General features: G+C 37.0%; 2 protein-coding genes and 1 pseudogene across 2 annotated transcripts; 1 reads left to right on the forward strand and 2 right to left on the reverse strand.

Moving 5' to 3' along the window:
- Positions 5954–6649, forward strand: LOC109820320. The gene has a single exon (XM_020386445.1). It carries the CDS (start codon positions 6044–6046, stop codon positions 6470–6472), a length of 429 nt encoding a protein of 142 aa, XP_020242034.1. The 5' UTR covers positions 5954–6043; the 3' UTR covers positions 6473–6649.
- On the reverse strand, positions 8428–13350 carry LOC109821084 (annotated as a pseudogene).
- Positions 19560–20327, reverse strand: LOC109821085 (ATP-dependent DNA helicase pif1-like). The gene has a single exon (XM_020387280.1). It carries the CDS (start codon positions 20325–20327, stop codon positions 19560–19562), a length of 768 nt encoding a protein of 255 aa, XP_020242869.1.

Here is a 21482-nt window from a genome sequence, read left to right on the forward strand (position 1 = left end):
TATCTTAACGTCTCAAGATTGCTGTTATGGCTCCTTCAGAGAAGATTCCCAAACCACCTTTGCCCCTCAATGATCAAAGTGACTGGGCAGGGTGGTCCACCATTGTCACCAATGCCTTGCGTGGCGCTGGTTTGCTTGATCATCTCACCAGTACGGGACCAGTTCCACCGTCCATCAGCACTGTTGCTTCATCCAGTACTATTGCCTCTGGCAGTGGTGATGTCGATCTTCAGACTGCTCGTGCTCTCTATGTCAAGGAGAGTTCAGAGTGGCAATTGCAGGAATTTCGTGTTATGGATTATCTCACTCGCTGTGTTGGCTCTGGTCTCACTGTCGAGATTGGCTCGCTTCCCTCTGCTCAGGCCATGTGGACTCGTCTCACTGAGCGTTTCACTGAGTGCTCGGGTGCACGGGAGGCATATCTTCTGCAACGCATTTCTCTACAACGCAAAGGTAGTTCATCTCTGCAGTCCCATTTTGGACAAATGCAAGCTTTTTGGACAGAGTTACGCTCCATGCTTCCTGGACGTAATTCCACATATGAAGACTGGCTAGCCTGGTACGAACGGCATGAGGTGCATCAATTGTTTCAGTCCCTTCCTGAATATTCAACTATGGCTGATCAACTACTTCACCAGCCTCAATTTCCGACTTTGGCCTCAGTTATGGGAGCTCTCACTGCTTATGAGACCCGGCAGCAGACAGCACGACTCAATTTGTCAACAGACACTCCTACCTCTTCACTCGAGACTGTTTTGTCTGTACCTGTCACTGCTCCTGTTATGAATTATACTTCTCCACAGGCTCCCTCTCCACAGGCTCGATCTAAGCTCTCTTGCAAATATTGTAAGAAGGAAGGACACCGCATTGAGACATGCTTCAAGCTTCATCCTGAGTTACGTTCCTCAGGTACTGGACGTGGTCGGCGACCCCCTCAGTCTCAACCCTCTCGTACACCAGGATTGTTGGCCAATGCTATACCTTCTACTACTTCAGACTCTACTATTCAAGCTATTGAAAGTCTTCGCCGTCAACTTGATGCTTTTCAACATATCACCTCTACATCCGCCGCACAACTCTCTGGTATGCATTTTGCTGGTTCTTCAGCTAATCCTTCAGTCTCTGGTATGAATGATCTCTGGATTTTTGACTCTGGTTGTTCCTTTCATATGACTTGTAATGCCTCACTTTTATCCTCTGTCTTTACTTCATCCTCTCTTCCTCCTATCTACACAGCTGCTGGACAACCATTGTCCATTACTCAGTATGGCTCTATTACCCCACAAAATGATCCATCTGGTCGTCTAACACTTGGTCCCGTCTATGTGGCTCCACAATTGTGCTTGAATTTAATTTCTATTAGCTCTTTATGCATGGCGGGCCTGTTTGTCTCATTTTCTTCTGATACTTGTATTGTGCAGGATCCACAGACGGGCAAGACGGTTGGGGCGGGTCGTAGGAGGCACAAACTGTATTTTCTGGAATATCTTCACCTTCCAGAGTCCATACGTCCACGTTCTCTTGTTGCTTCTCTTTGTTCGTCAAAACCCTCTACCTCGCTTCCTGCCAATTTATGGCATAGACGACTTGGTCATGTGTGTAATAAAAGGCTGGAGAGTCTTATTCAGTCTGGAGTACTTGGTCCTGTATCATCTAGTTCTAGTATTGAGTCATGTGCTGGTTGCAAATTGGCTAAATTCACTGCTTTACCATTTAAAATGAGTACATCTGTATCCACTTCCTTATTTGATTTAGTACATTCTGATATTTGGGGGCCAGCTCCTTTGCCTTCTTCATCTGGCTACTTATATTATGTTAGTTTTATCGACGATTTCTCTCGTTTTACATGGGTTTACCTACTTAAGAATCGCTCTGACGTACTTACTGCTTATCAAGCCTTCACTGCTATGATTTTCACTCAATGGCAATCTCGTATTAAAGTTTTTCGTTCTGATTGTGCCAAAGAGTACCTATCCTCTGCCATGCGCTCTATCATGTCCTCTCATGGGACTATCTTTCAACAGTCATGTCCCTACACTCATGAGCAAAATGGTGTTGCTGAACGCAAACATCGTCATATCCTCGATACTGCCCGATCAATGCTCATTTCTTACTCTGTTCCTCGTCGTTTCTGGGCTGAGGCTATTCTCACCGCGACTCATGCCATTAATATCACTCCATCTAGCTCTCTTTCCGGTGCTACTCCTTATAGTCGTGTTTATACTCATCCTCCCCGTTATGATCTAGTTCGCGTTTTTGGTTGTCGATGTTTTGTTTTTCTGCCATCTCACGAACGTGATAAATTGTCTCCCAGAGCAGTTTCTTGTGTTTATTTAGGAATTAGTTCAGAACATCGAGGTTATCGTTGTTATGATCCCGCAACTCGTCGAGTTCATATATCTCGTCATGTTCAGTTCGAAGAGGATTCTCCATATTATTCTACTTCTGATGACTTTAATTTCCTCCACTCTACCGATCATGCTTCCCCGTCCACTGCATCACCCACTTCTTCACCTCAATTTTCCTTTCGAGATCTCCCTGACATCTCTCCCTCTCCTTCTGTTGACTCTTCCTCACCTGAGTCTTCTCTTACACCATCTAATCCATATCCTGTGGACACAACTCTCACTCCAGAAAATACTGTTGATCTTCATGCACCTGCGCCAGCATCTCCCCCGCCTGAGGTTCCTCTTGCTCTTCGTCGAGGCAAACGCCCACATGTCATGCCTGCCCGGTATGCTTCTGTTACTTCTTATTCACCTATCTTTCATAACTTTCTTGCTGCCATTCATACTATTGTTGAGCCAAAGTCCTTCCAAGAGGCAGTTCAAATTCCAGAGTGGCGACAAGCTATGGCTGAGGAATTTCAAGCATTTCAGCAAACTCATACCTGGGATATTGTTCCCTGTCCTCCTGGGATCTCTCTTGTTGGCAGTAAATGGGTTTATAAGGTCAAGTTTCGTCCTGATGGCACCATTGAACGTCGAAAAGCTCGTTTAGTGGCTAGAGGTTTTACTCAGCAACAAGGTATTGATTATGAGGAGACCTTTGCTCCTGTTGCTCAGATGCCCACTGTGCGTACTCTCCTTGCGGTCGCTGCTGCTCATCGTTGGCCCTTATACCAGATGGATGTCAAAAATGCTTTTCTTCATGGCTCTTTATCAGAGACCGTATATATGCAACCGCCTCCAGGGTCAAATATTCCTCCGGGACATGTATGTCTCCTTCGTCGTGCTGTTTATGGTCTCAAACAGGCACCCCGCGCTTGGTTTGAGTGTTTTCGCGATGTTGTGCTCAAAGCGGGCTTTATAGAAAGTCATCAAGATGCTTCTCTGTTTGTTCGCACTACATCGCGTGGCAGGGTTTTATTACTCATCTATGTAGATGATATGATCATTACAGGTGATGATATGACAGGTATACAATACGCAAAATCTCAGTTGCAACAACAGTTCCACATGAAGGATCTTGGATCTCTTCGGTATTTCCTTGGTCTAGAAATTTCTCAAGGCCCGCGGGGTGTATTACTGTCTCAACAGAAGTATCTCTCAGATATTCTAAATCAAGCTGAGTTAACTGATAATACAACTGTCGATACTCCACTCCAGCAGAATGTCAAACTTTGCTCTACTGACGGTGAGCCTCTATCTGATCCTACCCGATATCGACATCTTGTTGGTCAGTTGGTCTATTTGTGCATCTCTCGACCAGATATCTCTCATGCTGTTGGTATTGTCAGTCAATTTGTTAGTGCCCCACGTTCTGTACACTATGCTGTCTTATTACGGATTCTTCGGTACCTCCGGGGTACTAGCACTCGCTCACTTTTGTTTCCTGCTACATCTAAGTTAGAGCTTTGTGCATATTCTGATGCTGATTGGGCTGGTGATCCAACTACCAGAAAGTCTACCACAGGTTATTGTATATTTCTTGGTGATTCCCTTATTTCCTGGCGAAGTAAGAAACAAGATGTTATTGCTCTTTCCAGTACTGAGGCAGAGTATCGTGCAATGTCCACAACAGCTAAAGAGATTATTCATCTTCGTCGCCTTCTCAGTGATTTCGGTATTTCTGTTACGACTCCTACTCCTCTCTACTGTGATAATAAGAGTGCCATCCAGATTGCTAATAATCCAGTATTTCATGAAAGGACCAAACATATTGAGATCGACGCTCATTTTGTCCGTCACCAAGTTATCAAGGACAAGACAATTCTACTTCCTCATGTTTCATCCGCAAATACAGAAAATTTCATCTAGTGAATCCTAAAAACAAGCAACTACGTGGAATCATGTTCCACTATCAACAACAACTAAAATCCAGCCACTAACATCACTAACTGGTAGTGTTTTTTAACTGGAAAACAGAAAATGGCTAAAAATAAGGAAAATAACAGCAGTAAAAATTGACTGAGTCTTTGTTGCAGTAACTGAAAGCAATCCATCAACAGATACATTACTAGAAAAAAAATCTGAACAAGTCCACCTCATAATAAGCGATTCTCTTTTAGTTGTAACAACTTCTCCATATCTCTCATTGGTACTATACATTCTAATCCTATATATACTCTAAGGAAATCAATACCGAGACAAAGCTCAGATTCAAAACTCTAACTCTTACAAATGGCCGGCCCATCACAGTAAATTGTTTCTCAACTCTGATGATAAGTCGTTTGTTCATAGATAGTTCTTATTGCTACTCATTATTTTGGTACGCATGAATATTTATTAGTTAGGGATAGAAGATTCGGTATAAGATTCAAATTACAGAAAATGCATAACAAGAAAAGGAAAGAAGAAGATTTGGATGTGAATGAATCATGTTTGGGGAGCAGTTGGAAGATATTATATTTATTAGTTAGGGATAGAAGATTCGGTATAAGATTCAAATTACAGAAAATGCATAACAAGAAAAGGAAAGAAGAAGATTTGGATGTGAATGAATCATGTTTGGGGAGCAGTTGGAAGATATTGATTTCACGATAGAAGTCTAATTATTGTTAAATTGAAGTAACAATGTATCTTCTGATAGAGTCTACTTGTGTTGTTCCAAATTGATCTTAAGCTTCCGCAATTTTATTATTATTTATTTCTTTGGAAAAAAAGCTTCTGTAATTTTGTTGATTTGTAGCAGCTGCTGCTTTTTATATCTGATTTGTTTACTTTTATTCCTTTGGATGGTTTAGTTAAATACTTGATAGCACATCAGAGTTTTTGCTCACCTTTTAGCTCAAAATATTGCGTGCTTGGATCAATGATTCTTGTACCATATCAATATTAATGTTATTACAGTAAAATGAAAAAGCTAAGGTGAAAATGGATATCATTTCAAAAAAAAAAAAGAGGTGAAAAGGGATAAAATAACATATTGTAATCAATAATATACGCTTAAGAGAAGTTAACTTTTTCTATCTTAAGTAAATTATATTATTTACTTATAAAATAAATAGTATTATATGTTCTCAAAGCTTATGAAAAAAACATTGACGACATTGTAATAGCGAACAAAGTTTTGTGTAAGGAAGAAAGTCCTTGTAATGTAAGCAAAAATATTGTTGTAGGAAGAAAGTCTTCGTAATGTAATAAAAAAAGGTAACTTGTGTCTCACATTTATCTACACCCTGAGTCTCCATGCAACTTCATCATTCAAAAACCTTTGTATCCTTCTATTTGACTCTAAAGACATTGACAACTTGGCACTAACAGACACAATATCCAACTTTGATCTATATTTCAACTAGCAACTATCATTTTTGATCTGTAAATGAATTTGACTACTGAATGTTTCTTCCTTCTTTCCTTGACCATCCAATTCCCTTGACCTCTCCAACTTCACCTGTAAGCATTAAATTGGCTCCCATTCTGTTTGACAAAGTCACACAGTTCCCACTCAAATTCTCTTCAAACCTCATCACTTCTCCCTCTATATATATTGCACCCCTTCAATGCACATTTCATTCACTAAGCCAAAACCTTAGCCTTCAAAAAAAATTATCCCAATCTCTTCTTCTCTCCTTAATTAATTTTACCCAAAGAAAAGAAAGATGTCGTCGTCGCAGACCATCGAGAGCCACCGTTCAGCTGCTGAGATCTGCCATGGGGATGCTGAGTGCAAGAAGAAGATTGTCCAGCTTTTGACAGAGCTCTGCCTTCCAAAGGGCTTGTTCCCTATGGAGGATATCGAAGAATTTGGCTACAACCGTGCATCTGGATTCGTATGGATAACTCAGAAGAAGAGTAAGAATCATACTTTCAAAAAGGTAAAGCGTCAGGTTTCATATGCGACTGAGGTGACCGCATTAGTTGAGCCTCGCAAGATGAAGAAGATGACCGGAGTGAAAACCAAGGAGCTTCTGCTGTGGCTCTCCGTTGTTGAGATGTATTTTGAGACTCCTTCCTCTGAGAAGCTCACCTTCAAAACTGGAACCGGACTGTCTGATAGCTTCGATGCATCAGCTTTTGAACTTGAGTGAAGGAGAGAATGAGCAAGGAATTTCTACCCTCTAGCTTGAATATATCTGTGTGCTGTTGTTTTTTACTTTGGAAGTCAGTGCTGTTCTTCGTGTTAAATTAATGATAAATAAGAATTGTTATGTGTAAAATAAATTCTCCCTCCTTGTTGTTTTTATCCTCTGTTTTAATTATTAAGATCTTAATGGAGGAGTTTGGTCGGTGATTCATGAAGTGATCTAAGTATCTAGAAATGTACTTAATTACACCATGATTCATGAAGTAATTCCATCAAATTTCTTATTTATCAGTCTTCAAACCACCCAAGATAAGTAAAGTTTAAAATCCAGGTTCCTATTTCTCTATTTCATTTTCAATTTTTGAAACCTATTTTCTTGACTCTGTCACCTTTCTCTTCTTTTTCCTATATCACTTCTCTAAATTAGTCACTATTCTCCTCTTTTTACCTCTTTTTCTCTTCTTCGTATCTTTAGACAATATCCACAGCTCTACCATGTCCCTTTCGGTTTTAACACATTTTAATGGAAATTGAGTTTGATATTCTTCAAGAGAGACCATCAGAAGCCCAACTCAGATGAATAGTTGACTTGTCACTAAAGAAGTAACCGTATCTTTCAATTCAAAAGTAAAATTCAGGTAAATAATATACTAGTATAGATCACGTGCTGACCTAGTTGTTTCATATTTTGAATACTAGTATACCATACGTGCGTTGCACGTGATGCATATTAATAAACTACATGAGTTTAAATATTGAAGGTCAAGTAATTTTCCACTCACCTATTTTACAATTAGTTATTAAATACATTCTTCACATAGATTATATAATGCAGTTGCATACTATGATGCAAATCACGAGATAGAAAGAATTCCCAACTAATGACAGAAATGGTAGATACCCATCATTTAGATAGTATACATACATGGTGACATTTTCTTATAGTCTTATTGTGACATTACTTCATCATGTATTTGAACCGATGGTTTAAGTACAATCACAGATGACTTAAACCGATTGAACGCACAATACTCGTACAAAAACTGCAGCAGATTGTGAGGCGTTGCAACTTAGTTTATATAGAAACTACTGATTACATCCTTATGCCCAACTCTCCACCACAGGGCTATTATTAGCTCATTATATAAAAACCAGGTTTCTTGCAAGATCGAGGGATTTTTCATGGAAGTCTCTGGCCTTCTGTTTGTGATCAGGTTTCCATCAACCACCACCCTATTCTCACATTCACTTTGATCAGAAAGCTTGTTGCACATAGAAGGGTATTTTTTTTACCTCCTTACCCTATTCTCACATTCACTTTGATCAGAAAGCTTGTTGCACATAGAAGGGTATTTTTTTTACCTCCTTTTCCTTAAAAAAGAAAACCAGAAAAAGAAAATTAGAATATACAAAATATTATCTGTAAGACTAACAAATGATTGAATCAATCACACACAATGGTAAGCCTTGAAATCGTACTTTGAATAAACCGTAATGTTTATAAACTTACCTTGAACGTCAAATGGAATTCGACTCTTACAGAAAAGTTAATTTATAGTTTTTGAGAATCTAGAGTATTATAGAGGCTAGGGTTTGCATGGCTCTTATACAATGTTAAAAATAATTTTGAGGAAAACCGAAGACTCTATCTAAAGCTATGTTGATCTCTTATATTTATACAAATAGCCAATAAATACATGTTACATATTATTAGGAATATGATAAATATATTCTTAGCATATTCTTTTATCCTCTCAATTACATCCCTAATATCCTTCAACTACATATTCCTAATATATTTTACCTAATATAACTATAACATCATAGATCTGCATAATATATTCATTAACACATAAGAAAGATTCATATCCTACCAACAAGGTCTAAACAGAGTAACTCTTTCTTAAAACATTTCTAGACAGAAATTCCCAAAAGTTCAAATCACAAGGAAATTAATTTTTAGAAACTTATCTGAGCATCAGTACCTAAAGATACCAGAATATTTAAGTTGTTGGAAAAAGCCAATCCACTTATGCATTTCTGATGGCCATTCAGTTTTTGTTTAAACCTACCAGAAAATATGGAGAAAAAAACAATGAATCGAGAACAACTCTAAGAGTAGAAAAATTGTCAGGGTCTAGAGATACTACCTCATCCACTCTCACCTTGTATATATGGATGGTGGAGTCTTCCATACCAATTGCTAAAATGTTGTTGTCTTGAGGATGGAATGCTAAAAACGTTGAAGCTAGTGGTGGTGGCATGAATGTCGTCATTACCTGCAGAGACAGATGCCTTGAAAGGTAATGGGGAAACATAATTAACAATATTTGCATGTTCCTTTATGCAAAATGTGGTAAAACTTACCTTGAACGTCATCATATTAAATAATGAGACCTTTCCGCCACATGTAGACATTACATATGAATCATTCTTTGAGAGAGCTATACAAGGGACGACACCTTCAGGCTTAGTATCTGAGACATCATTTGTCATAAGGAGACCACTATTTGGTTGCCAATGCTATGGTACAACACTGGCATTGGCCTTTAACATTCAATTAGCTTAGTTCATTCCCTTTGCGATCAAAGAAATATGAAAAAAATAATTACCGACAAAACTATACATCCAAAAATTACCTTGCCAGTTGGATTTTGCTCGCTACGGCTCCATTTCCACAGCCTCTGAACAGCATTTGATGCTAGTGTTAATAAGCCAACCCCAGAGTTTGTGTAAAGTAATCTAGCAACTTGCTAGTAAATGAGGTGTTAAACATTTAAACTCAACCATATAGCATTCAAGGTGTGGATTTGAAATTCAATAATTCGCACCTTGTTCGTAGGATCCATGTTTTCTGGCATTGTAACAACCCGACAAATTCAATAATTCGCACCTTGTTGGTAGGATCTGTGTTGTATGGCATTGTAACAACCCGACAATGTTCCGCATTCAGGATTTCTGCCAATTCCTAAGGTTTACTTCTATCTGGCAGATCTTCCGAAATTCTTGTCTTAATTTTTGTACACCTTAATGATAGATCACCTCCATTCTGTAAATAATAGAACGGGATTTTAGAATGAATTTAATGATGCTCTATAAACCTCTGCGTCGTATTTAATCAGGGTAAAGAGATAGTAATATAGATAAATAAAACCAAATTACACTGCAAAAGCAAAACATGATTGATTATTTCAGCATATAGGAAGATTTTGTGTTTCATACTATCTCCATGACAAGAAAGATATTTACAGCTTGAACTGCATAGTAGAGGCAAAAAGTGAATCCCAAGAAAAGAGTCATAGAAGTAGCAATACCAAGATACTTTTACCTTTTCATAGCAAACAAATTGAGCAGCCATTGACAATAGTACATCAAATAAAGACATCAAAAAAAGGCCCAAAAAAAATTAGTACAATTGTTAAGTTTCTGTCTTATAGAAATTTATATTCAAGGTAATACAATCTCTCGTTTGATGGTATGCATAACATAAAAAAAGGTTGTACTACAAGATTCTCTTTTATATAGCATTCAGATATGTAGTACGGATCTAACAAGCGCGTCTAATATGTGGAGATTGATATGATAAAATTAGGAAACATCATATTTTTGCAAATTGGGAATTGAAATATAAGCACATGCTGGATAGTGTCATTCTACTGATGTTGAGAAAATAGGAAGACCTTATGTGAGCTTATCGTCATAACTATGACTCTGTTTATGAAATTTGTTGCTGACCATTTGACTGAATATATCATTTGTTGCTGATCATTTGACTGAATATATCATTTCTATTGGTTTCCTAGTTTCAGGAGCTTTGGAGATTCTTGAGTAAGATTGACATGAATAATCTTTTTACAGAAGAAATTTAAAACGTAATAATGACAGGTGTAGATTATTGCTGATGACATTAAGTTGTGTAATATTAATACCTGATTACCATTATACTGTACAAGAATTTTCTTGTGTGTGAAAAGATAATATTTGTTTTCATCATTTTTATCCTTTTCTCACACATTACCTGTAATGTAGAGTGCTATAACCATTGTTCTCAGGTACGATAATCAACTGAGTGATGCAATACCTGCTTATGAAACAGAAAAAATGATTACAGACGACTGTCGCATCGAAATACTATTTAATAAGAGAATGTAGCCTTACTCATTAAGTCCTCTTCCTTGATCAAAAATGGAGAATGCGCAGTTATAAATAATTCCATCATTCTCAAATATAACTCCAACTTGATCCACTAGTTTAGAGTCCTTATGGCCTCCTCTCTTGCCATAGAGCTTAAGCTGCACAGGACCATATTTATATTTATAGGTTAAAATCTGAAATATAAAACCAAGAACAATGTAAAAGATATAGTTGAGAAAAAGAATTACCTATGCAGTCAAGGATTCAAAGGCTTCTTCACCAGGATCTTGTTTTTCCTACGGGATCGCAGGAGAAAGTAACTCGATAAAGGAGAAAGTATGGAATGAAAATAGCACAACATTAGCATTGATGTTACATCAGACCTCTTCACAATTTCAGTACCATCACACTTTTTTCTACTAACACATATATTTATACTCATAGGTAACTATAACGAAATCTAAATATAAAACTTTGAAATCCAATAAAGAATTTAATTAAATTATTAATCTAAATTTCAAAAAAAAACTGAGAAATCCAATAAGTAACATAATTGATAGCTAATTTTAAACAAACAAACAATATCTAAAATGTACTTAGTAAAATCAACACAGGTTCAGTATCCTCGACGTAATAAGTTTAAATAAACATAATTAAGTGTATTCATCATAGTGCTGTAAATGATGTATCACTCCTCACTTTCTATTTTAATATTTTTATTTTTCATGAACTTTCTTTTGTTCATATCTTTTTTCAGGCTTGCCATACTCTTTCGCTTTATTAAATGTCCTTTGAATCTTCATATTCATCACATTCTATTGGTTTGAAATCGTCTGGCCTGCATATTTCTTGAGCAGTTAATCTTCCTTCAATTCCTTTTCCTTCATCGTTCCTGTTCATTTTTACCAAGAAAAGATATTCTTTGTTGCAACAGACCATCATTTTCTGATACATAGGTGATATGTGTTCCTGCATTATATTTATGGTAATTTTTACTAATTTACTAATTTTATGGAAAAAGTTTTTATATATTTAAAAAATATTTTATTACATTTCCTTCTTCATCAAATGAATCTACATATTCTTTAGGGGAACAACCAGTTAGAAACCGAGCTTCATCGAAAAGCGTAACATATGCCTTGTCGATATGATCTTTAACTTTTAATCACATAAGGTACCTTGATATGAAAATTTAATATTATTTTTAATTTTTTATTTTTAATAAATAAAATTTGAAACTTACTTTATTTCCCATTCCGCATCTTCTGAATTGCAATTGTTGCAATTAGCTATGCTATCTTTAACAAAAACCTTTCTTTGACAACTCTTGCATGCAGTGTAACAAGGTGATTTTGGATTGATTATTGTTGATATCTCCGCTTTAAAGTTGCAATAAATATTCTAAAAAATAGCAGTCATACTATAAATTCATAATTTCTTATTATTTAACTTGTTAATATCTCAACCAATATAATAAAATACCTGTTTTGTAGCTATTGATGATGTGATGATATCACCAAGCATAACCTTCTTAGACCTTCTCATTAGCTTCGATAGGGTCTGCTGCATCATTTTCTCATAATTTTTCCCCGTTCCCGTCATCCTATATTTAAGACATGTATTCTTTTTTAAAAAAATTATATTAGGAATGTTTTATTAAGTATTACCATTCTTTAAGAGCATGTGCTTTAGTAATGTCTGGGTCTAACAAAAATATTGTTGTAGGCTTTGATGAAATTTGCGAAACTCCTGTATTTATTATATGGTTACTCTTTGGTTATATAAAATTTTGAGAACAATTAAATCGAAAACTCTTACCCATATATCTACTTGCAGTAACATTAATTATTGCTATAATTGGTTTTTGTTTTTTTCTTGTCTTCGAATATTTGACCTTCTTTCTCTGCATGCTCTCCCCATAATATTAATACCATTGGATCCATCCTGTGTCAATTACAATAAATTGTTAAACGGATATGTTAGTATTTTATTTTTTTGTTAGTGAAAATATATTTCATCTTCAAAAACGCTTACTCTTCATTCATTATTGTGATCTCCCTTCTAACTGATGTACTTGTTGTGTACAACGGTCTCACTGAAGTGATGAATCCTAGCACATCTATATAAACATTAAAATCTTAGTGCTTTAAATTTTAATTTTTTATTACAAATGCTATGTTATTGGTATTAAAAATTTAGCATACCGAAAATATTTTTTTCATTATTTGTCTTTGTCACCTCTTTAAATTGCTTGAATGAAAAAGGTAGGGTACCAATATTGATTTCACTTTCAGATATTGTGATCTTTGTATTTTGTCCAAAAGCAAGCTCAAAATTCGGATTTACTGATGCATATTTCCTATTTATAAGCATGACTATACCATTCTTGATGATAATAGTACTGTTGAGATGGATGTATTATTCAAACGTTTTAATTGTAGCATTGAATAGTGTGGCTTGAATCTTCGTTCCCTGTATTTATTTGTTGTTATTTAAACTTAAAAAAAATTACCAGTTAAGTATAAATGTAATGAAATTCAAATATAATATTAAATATTTCATTTGAAGAGTTGTACTTACCTCTTCGTCGATAAAAATAATCTTTTGAACCTGACCTAAACCTTTTGAAGATGAGAATTGCTCCAAGGACACTTTCAGTATAAGCACTTTGATTGAAAAAGATTCTTGATATAACTTCAAATCCTTAATGAAACTGTTTTCACCTTTACGTTGTCTTTCAGCAGACATCTTCGCTATAAGCAGAGTAAATATTAGAAATATGAAATGAAGTAAATTTTAAAAATTATAATAAAGATTATTAATTTTTTTGCCATCTTATTGTGATATTAATTCCTATAAAATAATTATATTTAATTTTGATATTTATTCATTGACATCTACAATAAATTAGTTAGTCATTTAAATATTTTTCCTTACCTTTCTCTGGATAGAACTTCTTTGTAGACGATATTTTTGGTTATGTATATCCTTTCTTTTGTTTTCTTTCGCCTTTAACCAGCACTCTTGTAGTGTTTGTTGATATACCACGAGATAAAGCAACGTATAATTGTCTATGTGAAAAAACATGTTGTGGTAAGTAAATACCCACTGTGCGAATTGTTTGCCCCTGTGCTTTATTTATTGTCATTGCGAAGCATAACCTTATAGGAAATTGCTTTCGTTGAAATTTGAAAGGGTAATTTTCATTTTCAGCCGGTGATAAGGGTATCCTTAGAATCATGACTTCTTGACCCGCATGATGACTTTTTGTTATTTCTGCTTTAATAACATTCTTATCAAATTCTTTGTAAACCATTCTAGTTCCATTACAAAGTCTATTCGATGGATCAAGATTTCTAAGCAACATTATTAGGCAATTTTGCTTCAGCTTTAGCTTGTGCGGTAGAAGACCATTAGGCATCAACTTGTTTAAAAATTCTTCTTGGTAGTAGTTGTGTGGAAAATTCTGGTTTTCTAAATAAGGGAAACCGTGTGTGTATAGCTGTAATTAGCTAGGAGATTTTTTTTGTAATAATTCAGTCATTGTAATCCCTGATTCTAGGGAGTTAATTATGGGTCAATATTTCTAGGATTAGTCAGTTTCCTAGTTTAGAGTTTCCTAATTTAGATTCTCTGAAGTGTATATATCAGTGTAATTTCATTTTATTTTAATATAATAGAATTCAGCCCAATTTTTATCATGGTATCAGAGCTTTCGGCTCAATTCTGGGAATTGTATTTCTTGTCTTGTGAATTCTGATATCGCTAGACGGCTTATTATCAATCCCCAATCAAACACTATCACCCCTCAAGTTCGTAACTTTTTTTTCACCAAAAGATCATGTCTGGAACATCCGAACCTAGCAACACTGTGGCTACCTCGGAGGTCTCTTTGATTGAAGGCAACAACTCGACTTCAACAGGGGAACTACAGAACATCCAGGCAGCGTACAGGTTAAATGGGAAGAATTATCTGAAGTGGTCTCAACTGGTTCGCATGTTCTTGAAGGGAAGAGGCAAACTGAGTCACTTACTCGGTACTGGGCCTGAAAAAGGGGATCCTAAATTTGATGCTTGGGATGAAAAAGAGGTGATGTCTTGGTTATGGAACTCTATGCTTCCAGAAATCAGTGATACATGTATGTTTCTTAACACAGCCAATGAAATATAGGAAGCTGTGAAGCAGACTTATTCTAAAGTCTGAGATGCTGCACAAATCTATGAAATCAAAACCAAGATTTCATCTACCAAGCAAGGAAGTCGGTCAATCACAGAGTATTCCAATCTGTTGCAGAGCTTATAGCAAGAGATGGATCATTACCAGTGCATTCAAATGAAGTGCAGCGAAGATGCAGCGCTCCTTAAGTGGTTTGTTGAAAAAGACCGAATTTATGATTTCCTTGCGGGACTGAATATTGAATTTGATGCAGTAAGAGTCCAAATTCTTGGAAAAGAAGACCTGCCATCACTAAATGAAACAATTGCGATTGTTCGTACAGAGGAAGGAAGGAGAGGAGTCATGATTGAAAATAATCCAGTGGACAGTTTAACTTTGGTCGCAAAAGTTGTAAATGAGAGGAAAGTTGGCTGGGAGCATCCAACTAATGAAGATAACAAGCAAACAGATTTACAAGACCAGTCGATAAAGATTCCATGTGGTACACATACTGCAAAAGGTCCCGTCACACTAGGAAAAAGTGTTGGAAACTCTATGGAAAGCCACAGACAACAAACAAAAATTTTATAAGGTGGGCAGTCCAAAAGACAAGGGCAGACATATATGGCAAAAAGGCAACAAGCTGGAGAAGTTAATTCTCAAGAATCTCCTGTTAAGTTCAATAGAGAAGAAATTGAGAAACTGAAGAATCTGCTGGGATCATTGGAGAAAACATCTTCAAAGGTACTTGCACTTTGGCATTCTCTGGTATATCTTTCTCTCTTCATGCTTCTAAAGTCTCGGGTATATCCACCACAAGCTCCTGGGTCATTGACTCAGGAGCTACAGATCACATGACCCACTCCTCACAAAAATTTATCTCATATACACCTTGTCCTAGTAATAGGAAGATAACAATAGTAGATGGTTCTGTGACAACAGTGGCTAGTCAGGGAGACGTTTTTATAAGCAATACCCTCACACTTAGAAATGTCCTCCATGTACCAAAACTGTTTACTAACCTTTTGTCAATCCAAAAGCTCACTAAAGATTCCAATTGCAATGTGGTGTTTTATCCCTCTCGATGTGTATTTCAGGAACAGGGAACGAGGAGGATGATTGGACATGCTAGAGAAAGGGATGGTCTATACTATCTTGAAGAACCCAGTGGTCAAGTTAGTGTTCCAAATTCCTCACCATTTTCTTTTCTTTCAGAGTCCTTTAAATCCAATAAAGACAAGATTTGGCTTCAGCACCTTCGTCTTGGTCACCCGTCATTTAGAGTCCTTAAAATTATGTTTCCTTTATTGTTCAAAGGATTAAATGTTGAAAAGTTTCATTGTGATGTTTGTGAACTTGCAAAACACAAACGTGCTTCTTTTCTAATAAGCGATAAAAGAACATATGTTCTATTTACTCTTATTCATAGTGACATTTGGGGACCGTCAACTGTTTCAAACATTTCTGGGGCTCGATGGTTCGTTTCCTTCATTGATGATTGTACTCGTGTGTCTTGGATTTTTCTTATGAAAAATAAATCTGATGTGAGCTCTGTCTTTCCCATTTTTTACAACATGGTCAAAACACAATTTGGGATTGAAATTAAAAGATTTTGGTCTGACAATGCTAAGGACTATTTTAATCAGTTCCACTCACCATATTTCCAGGAAAGAGGCATAATACATGAATCTTCTTGTGTTAGCACACCCCAACAAAATGGTGTAGCCGAACGAAAGAATGGTCACATTTTAGCTATCACGAGAGCATTCTTGTTTCAAAAAAATGTTCCTAAACAATATTGGGGGGAAGCTGTTTTAACTGCTGTCCATATGATAAATAGATTGCCTACAAAGGTTCTTGATTTTCAAAGTCCTATGTAAATTCTAACGAAGTTCTTTCCTAGTTTCAATGCTTCAAGTAATCTTGTCCCCAAAATATTCGGTTGTGTTGCTTTTGTCCATGTGCATTCCCAAAACAGGGGAAAACTTGATCCACAAGCTATAAAATGTGTCTTTCTTGGCTATTCTTCCACTCAGAAGGGGTACAAATGCTATCATTCTCCCACAAGAAAATTCTACGTGTCAGCTAATGTCACTTTTGCAGAAGAAGATAATTACTTTACTCGTTCTTATCTCCAGGGGGAGATCTCCTTCATGGAAGATAAGGACAAGGATCTTTTTCTCCTTGACTTTCCATTATCTTCTCCTGTTCCTATCCCTATTGTCCATCCAAATACTCAAACTATCTCCTTTGCCCAGCTAAATACTCAGTCCATTCCTATTAACCAGACTGAGCCAGTCCAGCTTGAGCCAATCTGTCAGTCGGAATCAATACAACCTGAGTCAGAGATTAAGCCAAAATCCATACAACCCAATACCGAGCCTCATACACCCAAGTTACAAGAGGTGATTCAAGACACTACTCATCCACTGCTGGTTTTTTCAAGGAGGGGGGCACCTGTGTAAGTTCAATCACCCAAATCAACTCCTGTTCTTGGACTTAGCGAGGTAATTGCTGAACCTATTTCTAATAAAGATGGTACCACTGAAAATCTCGATCAAAGTGACTACGATATTCCCATTGCTATTAGAAAAGGAACTAGAGCATGCACAAAACACCCTCTGTACTTATTCATGTCAGATATTCCCATTGCTATTAGAAAAGGAACTAGAGCATGCACAAAACACCCTCTGTACTTATTCATGTCATACAAGAATCTGTCCCATAATCACAAAGCCTTTCTCACTAGCCTAAACACAATCTCCATTCCCAAAACTATATCTGAGGCATTAGGTGATGAGAATTGGAAGAATGCCATGAAGGTCGAAATAGAAGCACTTGAGAAGAACAAGACATGGGACTTGGTGAAATTACCAAGAGGGAAGAAGTCGGTGGGATGTAGATGGGTATTCACAGTGAAATACAAGTCAGATGGTTCATTGGAGAAGTACAAAGCAAGACTAGTTGCTAAAGGCTACATTCAAACGTATGGAATAGATTACCTTGAGACATTTGCTCTTGTTGAAAAGATGAACACAGTGAGAGTGTTGTTGTCATTGGCTGCCAATCGGGGCTGGAAATTACAACAATTTGACGTCAAGAATGCCTTTTTACATGGTGATCTCGAGGAGGAGGTCTATATGGATGTTCCACCAGGGTTCAGTCCAAATACAGGACAAGTAGTATGCAAGCTAAAGAAGGCATTATATGGACTAAAACAGTCTCCAAGAGCTTGGTTTGGAAGGTTTTCCAAGGTAATGCTCAATTTAGGATATAAACAAAGCCAAGGCGATCACACATTGTTTGTAAAGTACTCAACTTCAGGGGGAGTGACTGCACTATTAGTCTACGTAGAGGACATTATAGTGACAGGTGATAATTTAGAAGGAATGGAGAGTTTAAAGAAGTGCTTAGTAAAAGAATTCGAAATCAAAGAGCTTGGTAAGTTAAAGTATTTTCTCGGCATTGAGGTAGCACATTCTCGGGTAGGGATCTTCATATGTCAGCAAAAATACATAACAGACTTGTTGATGGAGACGGGCAAGTTAGGATGCAAACCAGCAGAGACGCCTATAGAGTTCAACCACAGGCTTGGAGATGCCCTGGAAGATGCGGCGATAGACAAAGGATCCTATCAAAGACTTGTGGGAAAGCTTATCTACTTGTCACACACTAGACCAGACATAGCCTATGCGGTTAGTATTGTCAGTCAGTTCATGCACAATCCCAAAGAATCACATCTTAGGGCTATGTATCAAATTCTGCAATACTTGAATGGCACGCTAGGCAGAGGAATTTTGTTTAAGAAAGGGGAGAAGATAACTATTGAAGCCTACACTGATGCAGACTATGTAGGGTCTGTAGTCAATAGAAGATCAACCTCGGGTTATTGCACTTTCCTAGAAGGCAACCTTGTAACTTGGAGGAGTAAAAAACAGAATGTTGTGGCAAGATCCAGTGCAGAAGCAGAGTTTAGAGCAATGGCACTTAGGATTTGCGAGTTATTATGGCTGAAAATTGTCTTGGAAGATTTGAGAGTCAAGTGGGAAGGTCCAATGAAGCTTTATTGTGACAATAAGTCAGCTATTAATATTGCACATAATCCAGTTCAACATGACCGTACGAAACATATTGAAGTTGACAGGCATTTTATAAAGGAGAAGCTTGACAGTGGCCTGATTTGCACTCCATTTGTATCCACTGGTGATCAACTAGCGGATATACTTACCAAGGGGTTGTCTGGGAAGTTTTTTCAGAGACTAGTAAGCAAGCTTGGAATGGATGATATCCATTCACCAGCTTGAGGGGGAGTGTGGAAAAATCTGGTTTTCTAAATAAGGGAAACCGTGTGTGTATAGCTGTAATTAGCAAGAAGATTTTTTTGTAATAATTCAGTCATTATAATCCCTGATTCTAGGGAGTTAATTATGGGTCAATATTTCTAGGATTAGTCAGTTTCCTAGTTTAGAGTTTCCTAATTTAGATTCTCTGAAGTGTATATATCACTGTAATTTCATTTTATTTTAATATAATAGAATTCAGCCCAATTTTTGTCAAGTTGTTTGGATCATCAATAGCCTTATCAAAGCTATGGAAAATAAACTCATCACCAGGAATTTTTTCCAAAAGCTTGTCATTGAGTTCATCTACATATTCATTCTTTGTTGCAAGAATAGCTCGTTCTGTCATATATTCAGCTGATTTGTATTTTGTTCAATTGATGGAAATACTTTGTTTAACAATTCAACTTCTGATTGTCCATTTTTGCTATCTTCAATCACAATACTTTCAGGAAGTCTAATTAGTTCATGTTTAGTTGTTTTTTCTGTTCCATTTCCGACGCGCAGCAAGAATTTATTGAATTCTTCATCATTTTTTGCTCACATGTTTTTAAGGTTATCTTTTCCATTTTCTCCCACAAATAAGATTTTACTAAGCTAGCATTAACTGTTTGGCTTCTTGTTCCTCTTGGAATAACAGGCAATACTTGACAAAAATCTCCTCCAAAAACGACTACTTTACCACCAAACAATTCATCTATACTCAATAGGTCTTGCATTGTATGATCTACACTTTTAATTGCTACTCGTTTTTCCATTGATGCTTCATCCCAAATAATTAGTGCTGCTTTTCTAATCAAATGTGCAGTACCTTCTTGTTTAGATATATTACAAATTATTGTCTCAGTGGCATTAATTGGTATCTTAAGCCGTGAATGTGATGTGGGCCTACCAGGCAGTAAAGATGCTGCTACTCCTGAAGTTTTAGTTGCTATTGCAATCATTCCTTTTGATCTAACATTGGTAAATATAGTTCTGTACAGAAATGTTTTTCCCGTCCCTCCAGGACCATCTATGAAAAAAACTCCTCCCTTATTCATATTAACTCTGTCCATTATTATTTCAAAAGCTTTCCTTTGATCTTCATTTAATTTATACTTACCATCTATATCTTCCTGACAGACTTCAACATCCATCTCATCTTGTATGATTCGTAGATTGCATGATGTATCACCTATTTCATTTTCTTTAAACCTAGGTAAATCAAAATCTTGTAATGTCTTCCCCATGCTCTCCAGGAAATAATTAACTCCCTCTAATACCCATGTAGTTTGTTCTACATCTGTCGCCCGTGTGTTCACCGACCACCTCTAACTTAACGAAATGTATGATGTGAATTGGTGAAGCGTACAAGTCAACGTGACACACGAAATGACAAAACAACTCAGCTAGTAGTTGTGTTTCGCCCAAAAGGGGGCGAAATACCATGTGTGACTCGCACACACCATGTGTGTCTCGGCCATAAAAAGTTGTAGGTATCTTCTCTAGCTTTCCAATGTATCTTGAATTACCTCATTACGAGATCGGACGAGAGAGTTAGAGCCAAAATACCCGACGTGGTACGAACTGGCTCGGCCAAGGCCGAGCCATCAATTGGTGGCTCGGACCAGGCCGAGCCACCATTTAGTGGCTCGTCTATTGGAAGTTGTAGGTCTTTTTGTCAGCTTTCCAACGCATCTTGAATCACCTCATTCCGAGATCGGACGAGAGAGTTAGAACTAAAATACCCGAGGTGGTACGTACTGGCTAGGCCAAGGCCGAGCCACCAATTAGTGGCTCACACCAAGAAGTGATATTTTGACCATGATACGATTTTATTCTGAAGAAACTTAAAAGATAAAAGTTGTAGGTCTCTTTATCATCTTTCCAACGCATCTTAAATCACCTTATTCCAATATCAAACGAGAGAGTTAATAAAGTTAAAATACCCGAGGTGGTACGAACTGGCTCGGCCAAGGCCGAGCCACCAATTGGTGTCTTGCACAGAGAAGTGGTATTTAGACCATGATACAATTTGATTCTGAAGAAACTCAAAAGATAAAGATTGTAGGTATCTTCTCCATCTTTCTAACGCATCTTAAATCACCTCATTCCGAGATCGTACGAGAGAGTTAGAACTAAAATACCCGAGGTAGTACGAACTGGCTCGGCCAAGGCCGAGCCACCAATTGGTGGCTCGCACAAAGAAGTGATATTTTAATCATAATACAATTTGATTCTGAAGAAACTCAAAACATACAACTTATAGGTCTCTTCTTCAGCTTTCCAACGTATCTTGAATCACCTCATTCTGAGATCTAACGAGAGAGTTAGAGTAAAAATACCTGAGATGGTACGAACTGACTCGGCCAAGACCGAGCCACCAAATGGCGGTTCGGTCAGAT

Source organism: Asparagus officinalis, chromosome 8 (assembly GCF_001876935.1).
Source record: "Asparagus officinalis chromosome 8, Aspof.V1, whole genome shotgun sequence".
Lineage (NCBI taxonomy): Eukaryota > Viridiplantae > Streptophyta > Magnoliopsida > Asparagales > Asparagaceae > Asparagus > Asparagus officinalis.

What these genes read in the sequence shown, in the direction of transcription:
- LOC109820320 (XM_020386445.1), top strand. Translation starts at nt 6,044, where the DNA reads ATGTCGTCGTCGCAGACCATCGAGAGCCACCGTTCAGCTGCTGAGATC.
- LOC109821085 (XM_020387280.1), bottom strand. Translation starts at nt 20,327, where the DNA reads ATGGGGAAGACATTACAAGATTTTGATTTACCTAGGTTTAAAGAAAAT.